The sequence below is a fragment of the Poecilia latipinna genome, unplaced genomic scaffold (genome assembly GCF_001443285.1).
Source record: "Poecilia latipinna isolate Pla-1442-1.1 unplaced genomic scaffold, P_latipinna-1.0 Scaffold32, whole genome shotgun sequence".
NCBI lineage: Eukaryota > Metazoa > Chordata > Actinopteri > Cyprinodontiformes > Poeciliidae > Poecilia > Poecilia latipinna.
Window position 1 is genome coordinate 982,612 of NW_015112648.1, and position 23,653 is coordinate 1,006,264.

Sequence of the window (23,653 nt, forward strand, 5' to 3'; positions counted from 1 at the left end):
TTTTTTATAATAAAAAAAAAAAGGAGGGGGGGGGGGGGGGGGGGGGGGGGGGGGGGGGCATGCAACAAATGGTGCCAGACCAAGAATCAAACTACCAACTGACCCATCAATGCTGCCAAAGGTTTTGTATAAAATAAGAGAAAGATTTATTATTTTGTCCAAGTATAGTCACAGCAAATCCTTAAAGAGTGCAGAACAGAAGGCTTTAAAACTAATAAGGCCTGAATATGCACAATATGAATATACTTTTTAAATATTGCTTCTATAGTTGTCGATGAGATTCATTGTTGGAAGCAGGAGAGACAGAGAACTTATTCTCTCTCGCTCTAGGAAAGATCAAATCTTCCTTTCTATCACAGTCTACAATCTCTTCACTCCTGTCACTTCCTGCTCCTCTGAGTGCTGAAAAAAGAATTGATTTGTTGCTTGCAATCTTCATAAATGTTTGTTTTCCCCTGTTTTTAATTCTTCTATGCCTTGAGGCATATATTGGAGTTGTGAGAGACTGCAGACCTGTTCAGAAGATACCACACCTCTACACTCAGATACCACTGACAGCTGGAGATAGAAACCATACCAAACTCCTCATACAACACCAAATTTTATTTTACTTTACATTATAGACGCATCTCATACCTTGAAATTAGGTTCCGTCTCTTTAAGAACCTCGTACCCTTTCCAATACTCGTCGTCACAGCAAAGCTTCTCTAAGCCATCCATCGATGCCGTTTACAACCGTTCTTCAGAGCATTGTAGCTTCTATAAGAGCCCAGCAGACGTGCAGTTCCACTAAGAAAGATTTTAGGATTCCTAAACATAAATAAACGAATCAAAGCAACATTTTGGGTATGTATATGAATGACACAAAGCTCAAAAATTCTGATTCCAAGACAAATGATCAAAGAATTCTCAGGAACTTCATGTGGTTAGATATTTTGTCTTACCCTCATATAACCACATTTACTTAAAGAAGACTATAAGTGGTAATCATCAAATCATCTCCATTACAGTAAAAAACAATTTACATGTGGTCAATACCAAATATCTCGTGAGAGATAGCTTTTCATTGGGAACAAAATCACCAAAACCGTCCGAGTGTGAAGGGACAAAATTACCATTGGGAGAGATTCTCCAATTATACCTACATGCTTCATAACTCACTATTGACTCAGTCGATAAAAAGGTTCAGAAATTAAAAATATTCAATTTATTTAAAAGTATAAGATTATATTTAACATCTACAAAATGTCCATAGGTAGACTGGAAATCCTCACTGCTTGTTTTTCAGGGAAGAGAACCCCCTCCTGTCTTTGGATCTGTTTCAGTAAGCTGTGTGTGTGTGTGTGTGTGTGTGTGTGGGTGTGTGTGTGTGTGGGTGTGTGTGTGGGTGTGTGTGTGCATGAGGTATACAAGTGTGGATGAATGACTCAGTGAGTGAATGAAACCAACAATGAGACACAATAAAAGTGGTAAAAAAAGAGCAACTTATCGTAAGGCCAGGGTAAAAGACTGCCATTGTGTGTGCATGCGTGCATCTGTGTGAGTATCACTGATTTAACATCAGTAATTATTAATGTCCCGCAACGCATGAGTAATGTTGCAGTGAGCTGACATTCTACTACAGGTTAATAGTGTAGTGTGAAACACACTCAAGCAGACACATACACAATACAAATGTGTCTGCATTTGACACATAGAATACTAACTCTGCTTTATGGTATTTCCAGGTATGCAAGAGGACAGAAAGCAGTTCTTTTAAGATGTAAATGCATTTAAACAGAACATTTGTACAGAAAAGCAGCTTCAACAAGGGGCAAAGCTCTGAAATGAACTGCTAAACACAAGGGCAATCTTTCTAAAATTATCTAAGCGCTAACACACATGCTCGTGAAACTGGAGACCAACACTGATGAGATCTAATGCTAAAAGCATTTTAAATGGCCCCAGACAGCCAAGTAAAAATAAATATTTTCCTTTGACTTTTCTTAAGAGGAATGCCCTGGGCCCAAACAAGTATCGCTTCGGTATTTACGACTTTGAGAACCACAGAAGGGAATGTTTTACTGTTGAAAACTATATCAACTCAACCCTCCCTCGTGGACAATTTCTAAATAAAACTGCAGGCCATATCATTTATTCTTATACACTGAATAGCTAATATTCAGCAGCATATTAGAAAAGACATTACTGATCTAAGGCCTAAACAGTGCCAGATTCTGACTATATCAAGAGTTACTGATAGATATTAACATAGATGGGAGGACACAAAGAAAACAAAGTAATTCCATGCAAACAGCAGAAAATAATTAATAACCCTTGAAGCAAACGCCACAATTTAAAGGATTTAATCAAAGCCTCTCTTTGTAACACAGAAGGCTTAAAACTTGTTTTGGTCAAATTTGACCTGTGGAGATTCGACGTGGATAAACATCCATGCAATACATTTTTTGCCAACTCTCTGTTAAATACATAAAACATAAGTAGAAAAAGTGGAACAATTACTCTCAATATGTTTTTTCATAGAGGGAAAACATAATGTTTAAAATATATTTTTTAATTTATTCTGTGGCAGCTCTGTAACTGTTTATTTTTGTAATATTTATTTTCCACTTTTTTAAGTGGATTTGAGTTTCTAGCAACTTCCAATTAGGAATCTGTGACTTTCTTTGGGGTAAAGAGTATGACGTGACACCGGCGCGTTTGTTCTAGTCACTGGCTGCTAAGCTGGACATGACCCATATTTATCTTACCACCAAAGCACAGAAAGAAAGATGGAAAGGAGAAAAAGGCCAGAAGCTCACTCACTGATGCACAACTACAGTAAAATGTGGCATCTTGGGGGTCACCAACAACAGTAAACTTGAAATGTAGCCATTTGTTTGGAGAAATGTCACAAAAAACTGTCAAACCATCACAAACATAAACGTGGAATTATGCAAAACTTTACTGTTCAACTAATGCAGTGTTCTTCAGTCAGATAAAAGTGAGATTGAGCTTTTCTGCAATAAACATTCCCGGTGACTGGTGTGACGCAAAGGTTAAATACGGTGCAATGTCATTTGTGTGCCAGTGTTTCTTCCAAAGGCATTGGGAAACTTGTAAGACTGAATTTGTGAGCTCTATGAAATACCTGGTTAATCTAAATGAAAACCTGGTGGCCTTCACTAGTACAGTAAAAAGGGTCGTCTTAGGATCTTCTTATCAAAAGCATAAAGCCAGACCAATGTAGAAAGAGTTCAAATAAATTGTTGAATTCCTTCAGTAAAGATATTATCCCATTTATTTTAAGGATTTACACATTTTTTAAATATATGTTCTGGACTTTATTAAATAATAGCCGACAGACAGGAAATAGGGAAGAGAGAAAAGGGGAACACATGCAGAAAATAGTCCAAGATTTGGTATTGAACCCAGGACAAGCGTGCCAGTGGTTACTTTCTCTGCCACATAGTGAGTCACTTCTTTCCCATTCCCAGTTCCAATAAATATGGCCAGCCCTGAAATTTCTGGTGAGGTTAAAAGGCACTGATGCAAATTTTGATGCTATACTCAATCTGGTACAGTAATCACAACAGCTAGTGAACGCATTATGCAACCAAGATAATGGTTTAGCATAAATGTGGCCCACAGTCACATTTATGCTAAATCATAAACCCCATTGCCATCCTACTTTAAACCATTACTTATCTGTTTAGTGGTGAATTTATTTAAAGTTATGAGAGGTGGCAGCTACAAAATAAGCTGCTTTGTTTGGTATTTGTTACTGAAGTGGTTGGAGGAGACTTCTCCAACGTGTTGATTCAATAAAGGATGTATGGATGGAGCTGCCATTCTGCAAGCAGGTCATTTCCTGCCCTGTTCATATTGAGATCATACAACTGTTTTTGACCATCCCTTAGCTATTCATCTTCTCAATTCTTAAAGGGAGGCGGGAGGGGATATATGTGAAATCAATCCATTTTGAGGTTTATATCCTGTTACGATGTTATTCCCTCATCAAAAACATACCTGGAGTGTTGATTTGATTCTTTTATGCATGTTTGAAAAATACGACACTCTGCCACGGCAGCAAACTGGGGTGGCAAACGCTTGCTCCCACACTGCACCGCCTATTTCCCCTAAATTACACCTCCGGGCTTCAGTCTCTAGCCGAGCTTCCGCCTTACAGAGCACCTTTTTCATGCGCCTTCCCCACTAAACTCCAGGTGGATCTGTGAGTCTGCTGAGCTTCGACAGAAACTATTTTTCAGTCCAACCCTCCTTAAAATGCTTAACGGCATAATAAGGTAGTGTTTTTGAGATGACGTGCTGAAAAGGGAGTGTTGAAAACAGTAGGAGCTTCAATTTCAAGTTGTCAAATTGCAAAGTCAAAATTGTTTAAGCTATGTTTGATATTCACAGCATTTGTATAACAACTCAAGTTGATATAGTTACTTGCTTCTGCTATAAAATGCCACTATGTGCCTGGAAAACATAATATAGGCCCTTTAACGCCAAACTGTTCGCTTCACAACAGGCACATCGGAGAAGCTTGGCTTTTGAACAAAACTCACAATGACATCCTGGAGAAGACCTAGATGATGAAACAACAGAATGATGTAAATAGAATGAAACAGTCATATTGAAATAGGGATGCCACTTAAGTTTGTGAGAGTGACAAATACCATCAGTTTGGGAGACACTGTAAAGCGCAATAAATTTTTGCTGCAATGATGTGATGTTTATTACAAAATTTGACAAATTAGCACGACAGCCCTACAAATCACCTAAATGTGAGCACATCTCCGCATTAAGGAGGGAAGCTGTGAAAGGGAAACAGGAGGCAAGCAGGGAAATGTGGCTTATTTTTCTTTTTTATATATATATATATATATATATATATATATATATATATATATATATATATATATATATATATATATATATATATATATATATATATATATATAAACACTACATGATTATTGTACTTGCAAATTCTAAACAAAAACACAGTTGAGAAATGAATATGGATTTTCACTGCAGGATTTTACAAAAAAATAAATAAATAAAAATTCCACTTTTGCACATTTGAGGCGATGTCATAATCTAGCTTGCATTAGTATCGCCCCAGATCAAAGCTTCTGAAGATCTGAGGTGCATTTAAGTTGCTAACAGGTTAAACTTTGTGTCTGAGCCAAACTTTCATTCTAATGAACATCTTTAAAACTTCAACTGTCAATTTGTTTAAAGTTTTCTATGCATCTGTTTGACTTATCTGCATATTTCGTCAAATATGTTGCCGTATTGCGTCACAGTGACTTTGTGGCAATAAAAAAAATTGTTTTTAGTAGTTATTTAATGTGCATTTAAACAAGTATTGAACTCAATACTTTGAAAATTAGAGTGACATGTTTTTCATCATCTCTCAAAATAAAGGACTCTTTTTGCCTCAATCAACTCGAGGTTTGATGTCTGAATTAAAGAAAAATAACTAAAAGTTATAATAAAACATTAACTCTTCCACCGACCTGTCAACTTGAAAAATATGTAGCAAATTTAACATTTTCAGCACATAGAACTCGACTAAATTTAACCTAAAGGAAGACAATTAAAATAGGCACATGCCAGTTTCAGATTCTCACAATATGAACATTTTATATAAACATTTCACATTGCAATGTTTATCCAAAAATGAACAGCAAAAATGTAAAACAGAGAGAACTCTATCCTTCATGTAAGCCAGCTGGCTGGCAGTGCACAGCAACAGGTGAGGGAGGGGAAACCACAGAGTTATTCTAAGCCCCTTACAGTCCGTGAACACTCAAGAATATTTTCTGGCATCTCATAGAAAGGACTTTGAGTCGTGGAAACAATTGGATGCGACATTTTGACGGTTTAAAATCATAACTTTTATTAACCTTGCCGTACCCTGAAACCACTAACCGATACACGTGCGATTAAAAATCAGGCCTTGCTAGACAGTTTGATCAACCCCAAGAAACTTTCAGGCACTTTTAAGCATCGTTATATATCCCAGTCTGGATCTCTTTTGATGTTTAAACTTTTAGTCACAATTTCACCATAATAAGACATAAAGCAACGTACTAAAGAGTACACTGAAAAGCTGCCTTATGCCTTCTGTGATGTCAAGATTGAAGCTTTTCTGGAAGGAAGACTCTATCACGATTCAATGCACATTTACAAGAATACAAACTGCATGTAACAAATTATACTTGAAGTGAATCTGACTGCCTTCAGAGAGAAATTTGACTGGAAGCTTTAACAGTGTTTGCTATTCATTATGCCAGTAGAGATGCGGTGTAGCAGTGTCCAATAAAAGCTGTTTAACCAGAGCCAAGATGTAAGGGAACTCTCCATGAGCATGTGGGTGAGAGAAAGACACCAAGGCAGAACAAGAAAAGAGCAACGCAACCGGCCTGCTTGCCACCAAGGGAGCGACTAAACAGCAGTCAGAAAGCTGTATTCACTGTGATACAAAAAGGTACAGACAGTCCCTGCACGCAGAGAAAACACTCAAGTATTTCATCATACGGCGGAGAACGCAAGAGAGCAGAAAGGTCACCGGGGGAGTGGAGAAGCAGAGGAAATGTTTGGACGATTTCAGCATTTGGTTACTCAGATGTGTTTCTGCCGGCCACAGCTGTTTTCAGGCGCGACGTTCACTGGCTGTCGGAGTGCACGGAGACCACCGCGCTCCGGAGCGCACAACGCAGCCTCTGTTAACTGCTCAGTGGGCCGTGACTGATCCGAGCTGATTAAAGCCACGCACACTAACACTCGCACAAAGGAAGAAGAAGAAGGGGAAGAAAAAAAACAACACTCGTGGGATTATGATACTGATGCCGAAGGACTGTCATTTGGACTGAAAACGGAGGCGTGCGAACCCACTCAGAGAGCTTTAAATCAGCCAGCGCGCTTTACACTTTAATATCTATTTATTGCGCTTATTACAGCGGGTGGTGGTGCAAGTCGACTGGTATTTAAAACATCCCAGGATACTTATTTTTGGTTCCGCTTCTTTGATTAAAGATTTTTTTTTTTTTTGCATCCCTGAGTTCTATGAAGGAAGAAACATTAAACTGTTGATCTGATTTAAATGAAAGGAAAATGTGTATTAAATTTACGAAGCCAAATTATCCCGACTTGGGTTGACTTTTATGTCCGATTCTTCTCATCTTCCACATCCAATCACCTAGAAGAAAGGTGAAAAGAACCTCCGCTTTAAAGCGCTCACTACCATTTAAAATACACCATGCAATAAATTGCGTCGAAATGTACTTTTTAATTCTTGCGAACTGGGAAAAAATGGGTGGATTTGGGCAACAGCATAGGTTCCTCGCTCAGCTGGCACAGGAGCGTGTCAGCCCCGGAGTTGGCGCGTCTCAGATGGCACCAGTTAGAAGGCATCTGTCATTTGATGCTTCGGCAGTCAATTACTCATTATTGTCTCACACGAGAAAATACGTGATGTGTTGCGTGAATTGAGCTTTTTTTATTATTATTATCATTTCATTCTATAATTTATTCGATAAAGACCCTGACGTTCTGTCTTTATATTTTTTGCTAAGACGAAACATTTCTATAAACATTTTTTTTTTCTTTAGCAGAACAAATGGATTAAGTTACGTGTTGAAAACTTCCTTTTTGCCCGGGCAGACTCTCCACACCAGAAAAAACACAACACAAACTGAACAATTATGGCTTTTTCTCCACTCGAGTGGGGATAAAACGTAATTAAAACCAATTCCGTCACAAGAACAAAGTGATTACAGAAACAATTAAGAGTTTTAACGGATTTCCAGTAACAAGTCTTACCTTTCCACAGGACGAGAATTAAAACGGTCTTCCAGAGGCAACATCCCACCGGCGCGCCTGTCCCTCTCCCGGCCGTCTCCATACCTTCCTGCCGGGTGAAAGCCAATGGGAATGTTCACAAAATGGACAAACGGGGAGTTTTTTTCTTTTATTTTCTCAGCTTGTACTATTTCTGTCTTGTTCCAACTTTCGGATCACTGTCGCGTCGGTGCCATAAACGCTCTCATCCTGACCGAACTGCGCTCTCCACTTCTGATCGACCGAACAAACAGCACGCTGCTGAGGTTTGGGAGAAAAACTATAAATCCTTTTGAAGTTGGAAATAAAAAGAAATTTCCGAATGGTACTTCCTGTGCATACTGTCCGCTCGTTTAATCATCTCTTGCAAACAAACAAAAAAAAAAAAGCAAGCCAAAAACCAAATAAAAAAAAAAGAAGAAGAAAAACTCTGTAGTGACTCAAAACAGTTTTTTCCAAACGCTGGACTTTTCAACCAGTGCGCTCTTATGCTTCATGTATCCAAACGGGACGGTCAAAGCTTAGGTAAGCTGTCACTGACTTCATCGTACTTTTCCTGCAAACTTTAAAGCCAACCGGAGCCAAATATTTATTTTGAAAAGTCCACGTCCGAAACAATTTTTGACACTACAAGTGAAGGCAAAACTCTGACTCTTGAAATCGAATGTCTTCAAGAAAATCCAAACAGTGCTCCGTCCTCTCTCCTCGTTTTCTCTCTTCCTCCTGTCTATCCATTGACCGCTTCACTCCGCTTGCTGTGCGAGTGACGCGTCTCTGGGCTCAACTTGAGAGAATGTGCGCACACTATCAGCAGAGATGGAGCGAGGCGAGGAGAGGACGGGAGAAGAGAGGAGCTCTGTCGCTTTCAGCAGCCGCTTGAGAAGGAGGAGGCTGAGGGGTTGGTGGGGTTCTAGCGACGGCTGTGGGGCTGGGGAGGCTGCGGGAGGGTGGGATTTGGGGATGTGAGTGGCAGTTAGAGAACCAATCAAGTGTAAAGGATATTAGTAGGATTTTTTTCTTTTTTTTTGTATTATTCCTTTGCCTTCTTGATGTAATTTACTTGTTGTCTTTATCTGTATGGAATTACCACACCCAGATGTAATGGACAAAAACATTTGTCCACAATTTAAAGAAAAACTGAACTAAAACAAAACAAAACAAAAAAAGTAACTCGCTATAATCAGTGTGTGAAAATGAAAGATTGTTGATTTTTTTATGATAAAAAATGAAAAACTTAATTATTAAAGCTTATAGGAAACTGGACGTGCCTGTGTTGGAGCTACTTTTAGATAAGCGTGAGCGCGCGTCCACGTCTTGTTTATCCTCTCAAAGCTTAGTTGTGCATTATTCATCCAAAGACACACGCTACACCTGTTCTCTCTGTAATCGATAGACACCAACTTCGCCACCAAGCCCGCACGTGCTCATGCGCGCGCAACCTCCAGGGCACCTCGCGCACGAAATTCATTCACTTTCTATTGACGCAAGCTGTGGCCACGTGCACGTGAAGGAGCGAGCGAAGCAAGAGGACGGAGGGTGACGGTGGAAAGGGGGAGAGGGTAAGGGGAGTTGAACAAGTCAGAAGAGAGAGAACATTAAGGTCCTCTTTAAGTCCGAGACGATATTTCATAAACCGGCGTGCCTGCTTCCCTTTGTCAGCCAAATGTGTAAAAGCTAAATAGATGACATTGTGACTTATTGAATTGCAAATCAGCCGGCGGAGGGATGGGAGGATTTCCGGAGACGGAGATACGTGTGAGATACGGATGCCTCTCCGTGTGTCTGACTCCACTCCGTCAGGGGGACTAAGGAGGAACGACAGCACCCCCTAGTGACAATTTTAAAGCAGATTGAACAAGCAGGGGGCAATTTACTAACATGATCCTTTTGTGTACAGGTCAGGTGCATCTCGAAGTTATCTCTTTTTTTAATGTAGATTAAATACCAAAAATGAAGTTATTTTTTGGCAGCAAAGACAACTATATTGCTTCATAAAACCACTAAAAACTATTTTTAAAAAATAATACTACTAAAATGTATGTTCACATACTTTACAGAATATGCAACCAATACTGGGCTTGGGATTCATTTGCATGGATTATTACATCAGCACTGACTGACATGGAGGTGATCAGCCTGAGGACTGCTGATGTGTTGAAGCCCAGACTCCTTTAGCTGTGGCCTCCAGGGTCTGGTGTCTCATTTCCTCATTTACGCTTCTTAGATTCTCTTTGGGGCTTGGTCATCCCAGTTTGCCAGTCAATCAGTCATGCTAGGGTTACTAAATCAGGTGTGTGGTTTGGTGGCAAATCCCTGCTGGAAAATGAAGACTGTCATGATCCCATGGACTTTGTGTTTGGTCTTGTCTGAGGGTTTTGTTGTTGTTGTTGTTTACATTCTTTAATATTCATCTCAGTTTCCATACTGATTATTTGTGCTTCACTGTTTTTTTGTTGTTGTTTTTTTGTTTTTTTTGTTTTACCATTCCATGTCTCACTTGTGTCTTCTTGCAGTTTTTATACCTGTGTTACTGAACTTCTTCTGTACACCCAAGGCTCCTGTTCATCTTCAGGGTTTCCTCTGATTCCTGAATCTATACATTTTGGATGTTTTGCTTTTCATTAAATACACCTGGTGCTACTTACACTTTCTGATAAACAGTTCTGCTGACATTTAACTCAATAAACCAGAGAGAGCAACACCAGCAGATGGCCTGGCCTCCAAAATCCTCACCGATTGGGGAAATGTCACACTGCTCCTGCGGCTTTCCACTCTTCCACCAGAATCTGCAACATTGATTTCCAACTGAAATGTAACGTCCACTTTAATTTGAAAACACATTTTATTTTTTTTATTTAATCGCAGTGTTGTTCAGTCATCTTTTCCTCCTCAGCCCCTATTAGACACATATGATGTCGCTGGCACAGGAATATCTTAACACAAAGAATGCAACTTGTCCTTCAGCTGCACCTTCCAATAATTTGTTGAATTTAGCACTTCAAACACCCAGCTTGTTTTGATCAGAGCTGTTGTACTTTACCATTTTTGTGAAGGTTGCTACGCAAGTCAAAACCATCCGATTGGTTTAATTAAATGTATAGCACTGCTCTATAGTTAATTTTGCCTTGCTTCATTGTTTCAGTCAATATTGTCGCATCACCTGCAAATTTTAAAATCCTGACTGATGGTGGATGACCAAATCATTTGTGCAAAAGGAGTACAAGAGACCACACCACTGGTGGTCCCCACTGCTTGTGGACACCAGCTTTACATCATCAGTTATCAGATATATGTGATTGTCATTATGGAGGCTTTCGGCTCATTGCTTCTAATCAACCTTTGATGTTCCCAAAATTATTCTTCTCTCTCTTCTTTCTGCTCTTTTCACTCTGATTCCATCAGGCAGGCATCACGCTTCGTTTCATTGCTCCCTCACTTGTCCCCAAACACATTTTTCTCTCCTCCCACTCACAAGCCAACTATGTCTCTGCAAATAGGGAACCAGCATCCATCCAACTACATAAGTGCATTTTACTCTAATATATTATTTTATTTCCACTCTGTGACTTTCCTTTCAACAAGCTAGACATTTGCCACGACTTAAGCGTGAAAGATCTATTTTTAACTGATCTATTCCTCTTGGACTGCAGCGGAGGGAAAGCATTAGTTCAGCAAGCATGCAGTAAAGAGTAATGTTTGTACAAATAACATGTCTGTATACCAAGATACCAAGGCAATGTATGGGGATATTTGAGATTATATGCAAAGAACTGTTCAAGATTAAACATATTTCTTGTAAAATGAGAACATTCCCATTTGCAAAAGCATTCATGTTCTTTGAAAGTTTTACATTTTGTCAGTTTCCAACCAGAAACAGCGTAATATATAGGAATTTTTGGTAACATACCAGCACAAAGCAGTGAGTCGTGTACTTGTAATTAGCCTCAAATGTCCTCAGAGTCCCCCTTGTTATTATATATAGTAATCATACTTAAAGTTAGGGTTAGGTTATAGAGCTATATCCCAATCTTTGTACATCTAACATAACACTACACAGGTCACTAATGAAGCTTTTGGGCCTACTTGCAAGATGCTGCATGGCAGCATGTTGCTGTGGAGAGCAAAGGTAGGAAAGCAGGTCAGAATAATGGAAAGATGGATGGAGCTAAAAGCAAAGGCAATCCTGGAAAAACCTCTGAGAGGCTGAAAAAAAATACCTTCCTGCAGGATGACAACACAGAAGCAGAGCAACAACTGAACAGAAATACCTGTAACTCAAGCGAACGGGATTTCTACAAGGTATTGATTTTTGGGGTTGAAAACAAAGGCATGCCACACTTTTCAGTTTTATTTTTAAAATTTAGAAAACCATGTAAAGCCAAGACATCTCAAAAGACTTTCAGTCATGTCGGGGCTTAAACAAGGTCCTACACCATATTCCATCAGGAAGGTTAAATACAAACAAATTGTTATCTTCGTTCACCGTACAGATATGCTTCAGTGTGGGTTAGGAAATAAAATTCCAACAAAAATACTCAAGAGTTTTTCCGAGACGATATACAAAGCCGAGGGAGTTAGTTTAGACAACTTCAAAAGCCACTCACTGTACACAGAGATAAAGCTTGCTCATTAAGAAGGGTATTATGCATTTTCCAAGCACATAGTGCCATTTTCTAAGACATAATCAACTATATTACCTTCCGCTGTTAAATAAATGTGGTATATATCAAACATGTCCCTTTATGGAAAATTTGATGCCTTGAAGTTGGCCTCTGTCTCCTTTAGAAGCTCCTAATCTTTCCACCTCTCAGCACGTCATCACAACACACAGTCCTGGACTGTTGCTTCAAGACGCCACAAGATGTTCAAAGATTTATCAAAAATGCATGAAAGAATTATAGGAACACTCCAGGTATGTTTTTGATAAGGGAACAACATCATAGCATAATATAAAGCTCAAAGAAGTCCATTTTAGATAATACTCCCCCTTTAACATATTAACCATATTTGTATACGGCCCCAGCTATTTTCAAAATAAATAATAGAAAACCACACTTTTCCAATGCTCTTTACTATAGGCATAAATTAACTGAGTAGGTTCATTGCAGTTTCCCTTTTCTTGTTAAAAAAATATTACTTGTCACTATTAGAGGAGGCCTAGAGGCAGCAAATGTTCATTATATCAAAGCAGGAAGACATTTATCATAAAGATTGGATTGTCAGTTTGGGGTGTAAGTCCTCAGACAACTCTTAATAGATGTTATTCCGTAAATGAAGAAAAATGTGCCCTCAAAAAACCGATCCTCAGTGTCATACTTTAGTTGTTGTGCTTATTCGCTGCCACTCTGACCACAGATCCTGCCCTGTTCTATTTTTGAACTTCAATCACAGTAAATCCCATCCAGCCAAACTCAAGCCACAATGTAGAAGTCCTACTTTTTATTGAAAACTTGCCAGATTTTGCACAGCGTCTATATTCCTAAGACAAATATTCATTTTTACAAGTAGAAACATCACTTTGGAAATACCGATATTTCACTATTTTCAATGTGAAACAATGTCCAGAGGCATAGTTGGACATCATTTTCCTTTGGTCACAGTTCCTGTGGCACATCCCAGTTATTTGGACTTGGTAGAAATCTTTTGGCAAGCATGAATCTGAAACCTGTTTAAATGGGGAGCAATGGGGAATTACTGAGGTCTTTAAAACTTGTTTTTCCAACAGTTTTTTTCCACACTCAAAATAATTTATTGGAAACAAAAAAATATCATTATGCATCCTTGCAAACCCAAAACATAAATCAGTTTTAGGCTGACAGATGGTGTATATCAGTGCTGGCATATTCTACATGGCAGTCAACATAAGGCACAACTGCGGTGCAGAAATGTGTGAAAATATGTTTTGATGCCACTTCACAGCTCATACATAAGACTATAGGTTTCCTTCTTTAATATACATTTTTTTCTGCTCCTGTTTAATATCTTGACTACAATGCTTTTTTTTTTTACCCCAAACCTTCAACAATTGGTACATTAGAATCAATGACATGAGGTTCAGACTGGTGACATTTGAGAGAGTGTTTTGAATGTTTTCTTTGGCTGACCTCTGTTTTATGATTAACATTGAAAATTGTGTATGATCTTACCTTTATTTTCTATGACGTCTATGCACCTCCTCTTCTCCCTGAATATCTGTCATTCTGAAAAAAAAATCTTAAATTTTTCTTTCATTTTCAAAACGCTGGAAGTCAAAAAGAGTGGCCTTGAATGTGTTTTTTCCATAGAGAGTAGATCCCTCCTACTTTGCTAAACCGAAACAGCAGAAGATGCCCGAGCAAAGCAGGATCTTTTTATTCAAATTGACAGACTATTGACGTGAGGGCTCGGGGGATAACTTTTCACAAGATGGACATATTATTGTTTATATTTGGTGATTAGAATAATGCTATGCTGTATGCCCACCAGTAAAATGACAGCTAATATTAACTATAGTACTTGGTTTAATACTGGGGTTCAGCCCCCGCTATGAAGGCTAACCAAGAGTCAATCAGTCTAAAAATGCTATCAGAGCCAAACTGACCTTTTTAGAGCAAGTTTTTCTGTTTTAATCTCTTTAGCTTTCATCTTCAGATTTGGAAGTGTTTGCAGCTTTTTTAGTGGGGTCTAACTTCTCCACAGAACACACAATTTGACTAATAGCATAGCATGGCTACAAGGCTAGAAAAAATACTCTGAATAAAGCCTACCCTAGGGTTGCATAGGCTGACGTCGGTCTCCAGGTGTTACTGACTGAAGTCCAACATGTGTTAAAGAATGTTCCCCTTAATGAGATCCTTTACAGAATTGGTTCATAAATCCTCTCCTCTGTTGTCTTCAGATCAACTGAGAAAAGATCAGGAGGAATATCCAGACATTGCTTTTGGGGATTCAACAGCAAGATGATAAATCCAGGTCTCTCTAGTGGGTTCTAGTGGGAGTGCATCAAGGTCTCTGTAGACATGCTCAGAAAATCTCCAATGAGAGGAGTACAGATGGAGCTTTTGCAAGATAATCCAAGCCCCCTCACCTTACTCTTTTGTTTTTTTTAAATGTGGAGATTTTACCCCTGTGACTGAGCTGTTCAGCCCATCTCCAAGATAAATATTTGCCACTTGTATCCAGGATTTTGTTCTTTTGATCGTGATGAACATCTTGGGACCAAAGATCAGGGTGGGAACTTAACTGAACCAATTAATTTAGAGTTTGGTTCAGTTCTTACGTGACAAACCAGAGCAGTGTCTGCATTAGAAAAGCCGTCAGTCTGACTCTTTCCTGGTCATGAAGAGGACGATCTTAAGGAACCAGCCCCAATTAAATATTCCCAATGATAACTGTGTGGAATTGTTTTTATTAGAAAGAATGTTATCCACAGAGCTAACAGTTCTCATCTAGGTGCTAATGTTGAGTTAAAATCATTTTAGTCTTATTAGGTTTGTTCGCTGGACGCTTCCTAGAGTACATAAAAACTCCATCCATTTATTCAAGAGCTGAAAAAGGCACTCTTGGAAATGGCAAAGACTTTGATAGCGCTCCTCTCTCACAGGTCAAATGGCTCTTGTAGAAATTCTGTCGACATCTTGTTCGGACAATAGGTTCCACTCACCGGGTGGGAAAAGATGAGTGCAGCTGAAGAACCTCCCCATTCCCCCCCACTCTCTTTTCCCAGCATTCTTCTCTTTTTGCTCTCTTCAGTCGGAGTACCATTGACATCTATTTGCCCACTGGAGCAAACTGAATACATTAGAATTCAATTAAAACCGGTGGATAGAACTGTTCAGGCTTAAAGTGTGCATCCATGTGAGTGTCCACATGCGTCTGCGTTCGTGTGAGTGGATGTCTGATGTGGGAAAGGTTCTGCTCGACAAATGTGTAAGGATGACTGTTGGGAAGGTTTTGCTTGTTATTTCCATTACTATAAATCCTACGGAACACATACACAGACAACTACAGAAAGTTTTGTTACTTTGAGTTGGTGACTGGAAGTCTTTTCCAAAGTAAAAGCCTGATTTTGGTCTCATGCATTGGAAGAGCTCCTTCAGTCTCAGGAAGTAGCTCTATGTGTATTTAAGTTTGTTGTACAACGCTGCTCATGCTCAATTTTAAATTAGGTTCCAACACAAACAACCATAATTAATTGAGAAACACCGAAGTCCCATTGACACACACAGAACATGAGCAACCATTTCCAAATCACTTGTAACTGAAATTATAGCACTGTTTAAAATACAGGTACTTTCCTTATATCTACTCTCATGAATCAGGGTGTCCTCCAAACCTCACACTTTGATAGAGTGAGGTTTTTCAGCACACTTTTCAGATTATCTTGGGTATTTTATACCGGAGTGACCAAAGCAACCACATTGTTCAACTTGAATCAAACGATGGTTGAGAAATGGGGTGTCATTCCACAGCAGTGTGTGTCCAAGCCGCTGACCATAAAGAGGAGGTGCCAGGCTGTTCTGGGTGTGAGTGTTTCTCCCATGGACAGCTGCCCCCCCTTTTTGTTAAACTGTCAACTCATCTCGTTTCATGAAACTTTCAATGTCCAATTTTCTGATTTGTCATCTTCGGTAAAAGCTAGAGAGCTTTATTTACATTAATAAGTCAGGCCTACTAATGTTCAACTGAGAGGATTAGTTGTTCTTAATATTTTCACTTCTTATGTTGTGTGACAATTTCATAATTCCTTCAAACTGTTTGAGCTTTAAGTCGTCCATATAATTAAGTCTGTCAAATCTGTAAAAAGGTATGCAATAGTCTGTTAAGCAGTGCAATGAAACCGCCACAGAATGAATGATGCAGAGACGGATGAATTATATTTCTGGAAAGCTTTGGACTCGTCACAACAGAGTAACACTTCTGATGCAGTTAAAGACAAACCACAACTAAATCAGATACAGACTCCTGCTCATTAGCCTTGACAAACTAAAGTCTTTGACATTTGGAAACAATTTGTCAGTTGTGAAAAAGGACAAGAAATGTAATTACTCAAGACTGCAATAGATTAATATTCTGCGAAATTACAAAACGTTTCCTTTATAACTTGTTTTAAAGCCAACATCAAGTCATTTACCGTGTGGTATTTTATGCCAATTCGTATGAAAGGGGACGTATTGTGCAATGGCTGCTGGAAAAAAAACAAAAAAAAAACAAGTGTTTGTTTATGGCTTACCATCCAGAAACCACTTGCTGCAATCTTATAGGTTTTGCTAGAGGCTCTACATCTGCTTTTCAAAGATGGACAGATGTATAATTGTTACATAATAAATGCATCTGTCTGCTGCCATTTTCACCTGGGAGTGTAACGTTGAGTTGGGGGGTGTGGCCAGCAGCTGCTTATTTGGATTTAAAGTGACAAAGAGGCCCTAAAACAGCTCATTCTGAAAAGAGCTAAAATCTTATTATCTAAGAATGATTTTGTGCAAAAATGTAATGGACATGTTTTGAATAGCACATAGATCTATCCTAACCTGTTCAAGAACACATAATAGATCACCTTTAAATTTCCTTAATTTGCTATGTTGCTAGGTCATTAGGTTTTACATGTTCAATATCTGCAATAATTTGATTTTTTTATTGTCTATATTGTCTACTTGTAATTGTATTTGCAAGGGGAGCCTAAAGGCTAATAACACTGGTTGACCTGTCAGAGCATGAGCTACTAAACCCGTCTGAGATCATGCAGGGGGGTGGAGAGTTAACATCCCCTTTCCTTGCAACACTCTCCAGCTCATTCTGAGAAATCCCAAGGCATTCCCAGGCCAGAGGGAACATATAATCCCTTCAGCAAGCTCTGGGTCAGCCCAAGAGTCTCCTCCTAAAGGAAAAGCTCCCAAAGGAGGCATTTGGATCAAATGCTTGAACAGCTCATCTGATTTCTTTTAATGTGAAGAGGCAGTGGCGCTACATCTAGCTCCAAGGCAGAAGAACCAAGCCCCCTATACTGAGGAAGCTCATTTCAGTTGATTTGATTTAGATGAGTTGTTGATGGACCTCTAAATCTGCTTTGTCTTTTTCTTTCAATGATAAACCAGAGCAGTGTCCACATTAATGTCAGACGTGTCCCAGTCTGTCCGTCTACCTCAGCTACTTCTGTCAGTACAATAAACGCAAAACAGTTGATTTGTCAAACAGCTATTAACCATAAACATATGATAGTAAACTAGATTAGGATGATTTTATATGCCAATAATGCAGGCAAATCAAAGCCAGGGCAGTTGAGAAGGGAGCACCTTCTTACAAATTTCAGGGAATAAGAGATAACGCCCCAAAAAAGTATTTAATTTTTTCTGCATGAATAAAAAAAAAAAATCTCCGATTATATGAAGGTGACATTGTTGCATTCACAGTGGGCTTTGCAACAAGACAGCAATTCAAGCAGAAAATGGTTTGTATTCTTTGAGGACTTTCATAATTATGCAGTGTGTATTTCTGAGAAAATTATCAATCAGGACACTTTAAGCATTAATCCTGTTTTTTGTGAACTCGTATCTCAGTGAAGTGTGTAGCATACCAAAAAAAACCCTTGAAATTTAAAACACAAATCACACATTTATAAAGTTAAAATGCTTATTTGAAATCCATGCAAAAATACCACCTGACCAGAATACGACAAGTTTATAACCTCATGATTTTCTTTCTCTGAAGTCAGTTTTAATAAAGATGTTGTAGATGAGAAAGGCTTTCGACTTTTGCTAGCGACTGGTGAATGAGGACGTTTTTTCCCCTCCATTACACTCATAACACTGCCGAGGTCAGACACCCATTATTTTCAATGGCTTGGGCCATGTAAATCCGCCACATGCGGTGATAAATACTCACGCAGTCGATGGATGGAAGGCATCCATCTACACACAGATGGTAAAGTTGAACAGTGTGTGGGACCTTGTAGCAACAGGAACATCATCTTAGACTGCACTACTGTAGTTTGTTTTTACATAGAAAGACACCAGAAGAAACTTTTGTGTTTTTGCTAGGTGACGTCTCATTTCCATTTTTCCCCCTGAAAGAGCAAATATGACTTTCTGGCTTTTCCATCCATTCCTGCCAAAAGCAAATCCCAAAGCAACCGGCTTTTACAATCCTTCAGATCAGATGTTTCGATTCCTTTACATTACAATTATTTCTAACATTTACCATTCAAACATCTAAACTTACCCTCAAGACATTATTGGAAGACATGTGTCATTTAAAACTTTAAAATATTTTCTGGATTTGTCTTGTAACTAGTAAGACAAGTTTTCAAATCATTAAAACGACTTGTGCTGTTCGAAGACCAGTTAGTTAAAAAATTCAGGTAGAAGCGGAAATAACATTTTTAATGGGTTAAAAGATGTTGAGCAACTGCCAAATTTTTTTTTAGATGTTTTAGGAAACAAATCTTACAGTTGTTTATTAAATTCTACTTTATCCCAGTTAGGTTTTTGCCCATAGTTTGTTAAAATATTTTGTTTTAAACCAGAAAGACTTTTTCTCAATTTCCTCAATGTGGTAAGAACAGACTAAAACTCATCATCCAATATGTGGTGATGGCCAGAAATGAATATCAAATATGCACCAAGATATCTGGTCTCTCTGTTTTCACTTTCTATTCACTTGCAGAAAAGACTTTTCAGTGGCACTGGACCTGCAACAATGCTCACACAGCCACAAGAGCTGATATGCAGCTGTGATTGTCTAAATGAATCAGAGCTTTAGCAGCAATTGGTCGACTTCAAGTGTTTTGTGAAAGGAGCTCTTTTCTTTTCTTTTCTAGTTCTGGGAAAAAAAATTAAAGTATAAATATAACTCTACACTTGCTAACCACATATTTGAGGATTAATTTCTCTCTTCAGCTTTTTCAGCTAAGTTGACCTTCTCAGTTTATAACAATCACTTTGCATTTTACAGGAAACATTTTTTTTTCATCTTTCAATTTGGATTTGAGGAAATTTTCCACCTCTTTAAAATCAAATTTAAGATTAGATGAAGGAGTTCGTTTGGTTTTGTGTCATATCATGCACAGTTCTGACTCATTTGTTTTTTCCAGTTTTCATTTACATTGACAAAAAAAAGGGTTTTTTTCTTTCACCATGAAAAAAAAAGGTTCAAAGTTTTCTACTTTTACTTTTCTTTAATGTGAAGGGAAGCCCCTCAACAGAACATTATGTCACAGAAACTTATCAAAATCTGGATTAAATTTTTGACACTAATCTTTAATGCGAGTGCACAACCTGCTAGAGGTTTGATGCGAGAGTTGTTGCTATGATGATAACTTTTACTTCTTGTGCCTCCTGTACAGCTTGTCAGCATTTACATGAACGGAGATCAATTACAAAGAAACCTCGACCCCCTTCCTGCTTCCTCTCCGCTGCTCCAGACACAATTTACTTACCCACCGTAAATCAATGGAGACAAGTGGGGCTAATTTAGACCATTTTATGTCAAGTTGGCCTTGACCCCTCCCCATCGTACTTACAAAGCTACACACTCGCATCCCACTTAATGACTAGCCGCAGTAGTGTTTATTATGCAAAACTGAGGGACACCCGTTAGTCTCACTGGCAAGACATGCACAGACACACATACACACACACACCTTCATAGACAAACGCTCTGCTTGCCTATTTGTGCACGCTTAAGCGCACGCACAAACCATGACGTAGGCCATAACTCGTGGGCCCACAGCCTGAGATTTCCATATTGCTTCTGTCAGAGACGATTTTGTTTACAGGGCCCTTTGGATGAAGTAACTGCACAGGGGACCATCAATTACTAAGAGAAGAGAGTGCAGCACAGGAAAAAGAGGATAGCGAGGAAAAAGGGCAAGAAGACGATAGAGAAGGTAAAAGTTCAAGAAACACTGGAGAGTAAAAGTAGTAGTAAGAGAGGTGAGACAGAAAAAGTGGAAAACTGGAAGGAAGAGAGGAATTGGTGACAGAATAAAGGGAGAATATATTGAGGCTATTACTTGTAAGTGGGAAAAACTGAGTCACAGTTATCCACGACCTGACAAAGGAATGAAAAAAAAAAAACATTTCCTTTTACAAGGTCAGGCAAATTTACTTGTACAGCACATTTCAGCAACAAGGCAATTTAAGGTGGTTTACATGATGAAATTCATCAAAAACAACAAGATGTCAAACTCAAATGATACAATATTGGAATAAAAACTAAAATTAATCTAGTCATTATGGATCAAAGGCAAATTTAATACGAGTTTCTAGGTCTGATTTAAAGGAACTCAAAATGTAGAAAAAACAGTGCTGGTTTTGGTTCTGATTACGGGGATGCAGAGTAGAATAGAACCAGAAGACCCGAGAGGTCTGGAAGATTTATACAACAAACTTTGGTTGCAAATCAGAGATTTATAAACTTGAAGGAGGGTCATGTGTAACCCAGGCTTTCTGCGGCAGCTTTGTAGAAAGAAAATTGATATTTTAATCTAATCTGGCAAACTACCAGACATTCATTCAGTTTTCATTCAACACAGGTTTTATTTTTGTTACTCTTCTGTAAAGGACAGATTTATAGGGCGCATTGCTAATGGTTGAACTGCCAACAGGTTCACATGAGCTGTAGATCCCTCCTGCTCCTCCAGTGTTACCATCCTTTTTCCCTTTGTTTTAGTCAATTACATAAAAATAGTTGTTTAAAAAAGTATATGCTGAAGTTTGTGGTTGTAGTGGGAGAACATAGTTCAAGCTCAAGGTACATGAAAAACTTTATAATCCAATGCAGTTCAAGAAATGAGGTATTTGTCAGAAATATTCCCTTCACTGGGTTTTTGTTAGCAAGGTCCTAAATTCTCCAACAACTTAGAAAGCATGCACTTACGCTGGGCACTTAAAGGGCTCCAGTACAAGGAAACCCGAATAAGAACGCTGTACAAGTATGCAGGAATAAAAGAATTTCTCATAAAGGCCTGATGAATTGATCCGTCACAGCGAGCCACAACACCAACCTTTTAAAAACGGACGTCTGGAGCCGCCAGGTCACCCGTCCGATTTAAATGGCACAGCAGTTCACTTTACATGCATCGGGCTTTCCTTCCACATTTTCGGTTCTAGTTTCACACCAGACTTTGACAGCACCACAGAGAGGCGAAGCAACACGAGACTGAGGCACAGCTTTTGTCCACTTCAGTGAACAATACTTTAAGATTCATAATGAGAAGAATTTCATTTTTCGTGCTTGAAGTATGTGGAAATGCTCACAGAAGACGCTTTCTGCAAATGTTGACGGTCACCGCTGGGGTTTATTGGACTTTAATCTGTGTGTGCCACTGTTTACTGTGTTTCTGTGGGCCTGTGCATTTGCATTTGTGAATGTGTCTGTTTGCATGAGTGGATATGTATCCATGGCAACCAGGAAGCTCCAAACAATAGATGTTTTATCAATGTAGGAAGCATAATACCTTGGACTTGTTAAACGGAAAAAAAATAAAAAAAAGTTTGGAAGTTGGATATTGATAATCACTCTCTTGATTCCTTCAGATTGCAAGATTGATTTTTACCATTTTATTTATGGTATTTAAAGGTTTTTGATGGTGTTGCAAGATCTTGTCTGCAGGATCTTTTGTGTCTTTCTGTTTGATAAAGAAGACTTTGGTTGAACAACCTGATGCTCCTCAATGAGCCAAGATTTTAACTTGAAAGAGGAGGTGATGGAGCATTCACAGTTATTGTTCTACCGTCGAGAAATAAAATACATGCAGTTTAGAAACTTTCTAGGTGTTTTCAAAAGCGCACTTTCAGTTTTATTTGACCAACAGCTTGTTGTCATCTGGTTTTCAAGTATATTTTGTCGTATTTCATTGAAGGTTTTTACGTATTCAGCTGCCAACTTGTTCATTTTTACCAATTTCATTTTTTTTTTAGTCAAGATATTTTTCTCCTATGAATCTGTTTTGTTATGCTCTAATGCATTGCTTTGCAATACTTCAGTGAAATGTGCCACTTGAATAGAAATTACATGAAAAATGACTTGCTAGCAAGCATGTCACATTGTGCCTATTCCATCATAAATTAATATGATTGTGTTTGTTTTGTCTGTCGGATACAGTGATCTGTGAGGGGTAATCATTTGAAGAAAGTTGCCCAACAATGTCACATAATTACAAAATATTTTCAAAATGGGGGAACAGAGACAATGGCTTTGAGAAACACATCGTATATTTCAACAAATCACAGATGCACACATTTCTCTGGGATAACTTTCAGTCGTCTGAACAGGTAAACACACTCTCAGTGTCCTGAGCTGGATAGCGATTCAAACAAACATCCAATTTGCTGGGCAGATTACCCAGGGGGGCTTCAATGTTTGCCACCTGAGGGGGGGGTTGGGTGTGAGGTGACTCATCGGGAAGATGCTAATCAGTTTTTACACGCACACACACACAGCCAGTAAATATTAATTCTCGACAGAAGCGCACCGCAACTGGCAACTTAATTACACTCATTTCACTCTGATCGTCTCCCGCAGGAGCGTAGAAAGATACACACACACGTACAATCAGCTAAGGCAATTTGGCCCCAACACTTTGAATTAAGGTTATTGTCATATTGGATCATTTCCCCAGTGAGGGAAATTGTGTGTTTGAATGTGATCGTGTGTTTGGATCTGTTCTCTTGTTTGTGATGAACAACAAAGGATAGAATCAATCTCTGCAGCAGCACAGCATTATACCAAGATGTGTTTTTTTTTTTTTTTTTTTTTTTTTTTTTTTTTTTTTGTTTTTTTTTATTTTTTTTTTTTTATGTTTTTTTTTTTAATTTTTTTTAAAAAAAATTCATTTTTT

General features: G+C 38.6%; 1 protein-coding gene across 1 annotated transcript in view; it reads right to left on the bottom strand.

The window, feature by feature from the left end:
* Positions 1 to 23,653, bottom strand: part of LOC106953273 (transmembrane protein 132B) — a 286,044-nt gene that overhangs the window by 249,059 nt on the left and 13,332 nt on the right. The window contains exon 3 of the mRNA XM_015041905.1: positions 7,819 to 7,906. Coding sequence (XP_014897391.1) covers positions 7,819 to 7,900 — 82 coding nt within the window. The 5' untranslated portion in view covers positions 7,901 to 7,906. The remainder of the gene's footprint in view (positions 1 to 7,818; positions 7,907 to 23,653) is intronic.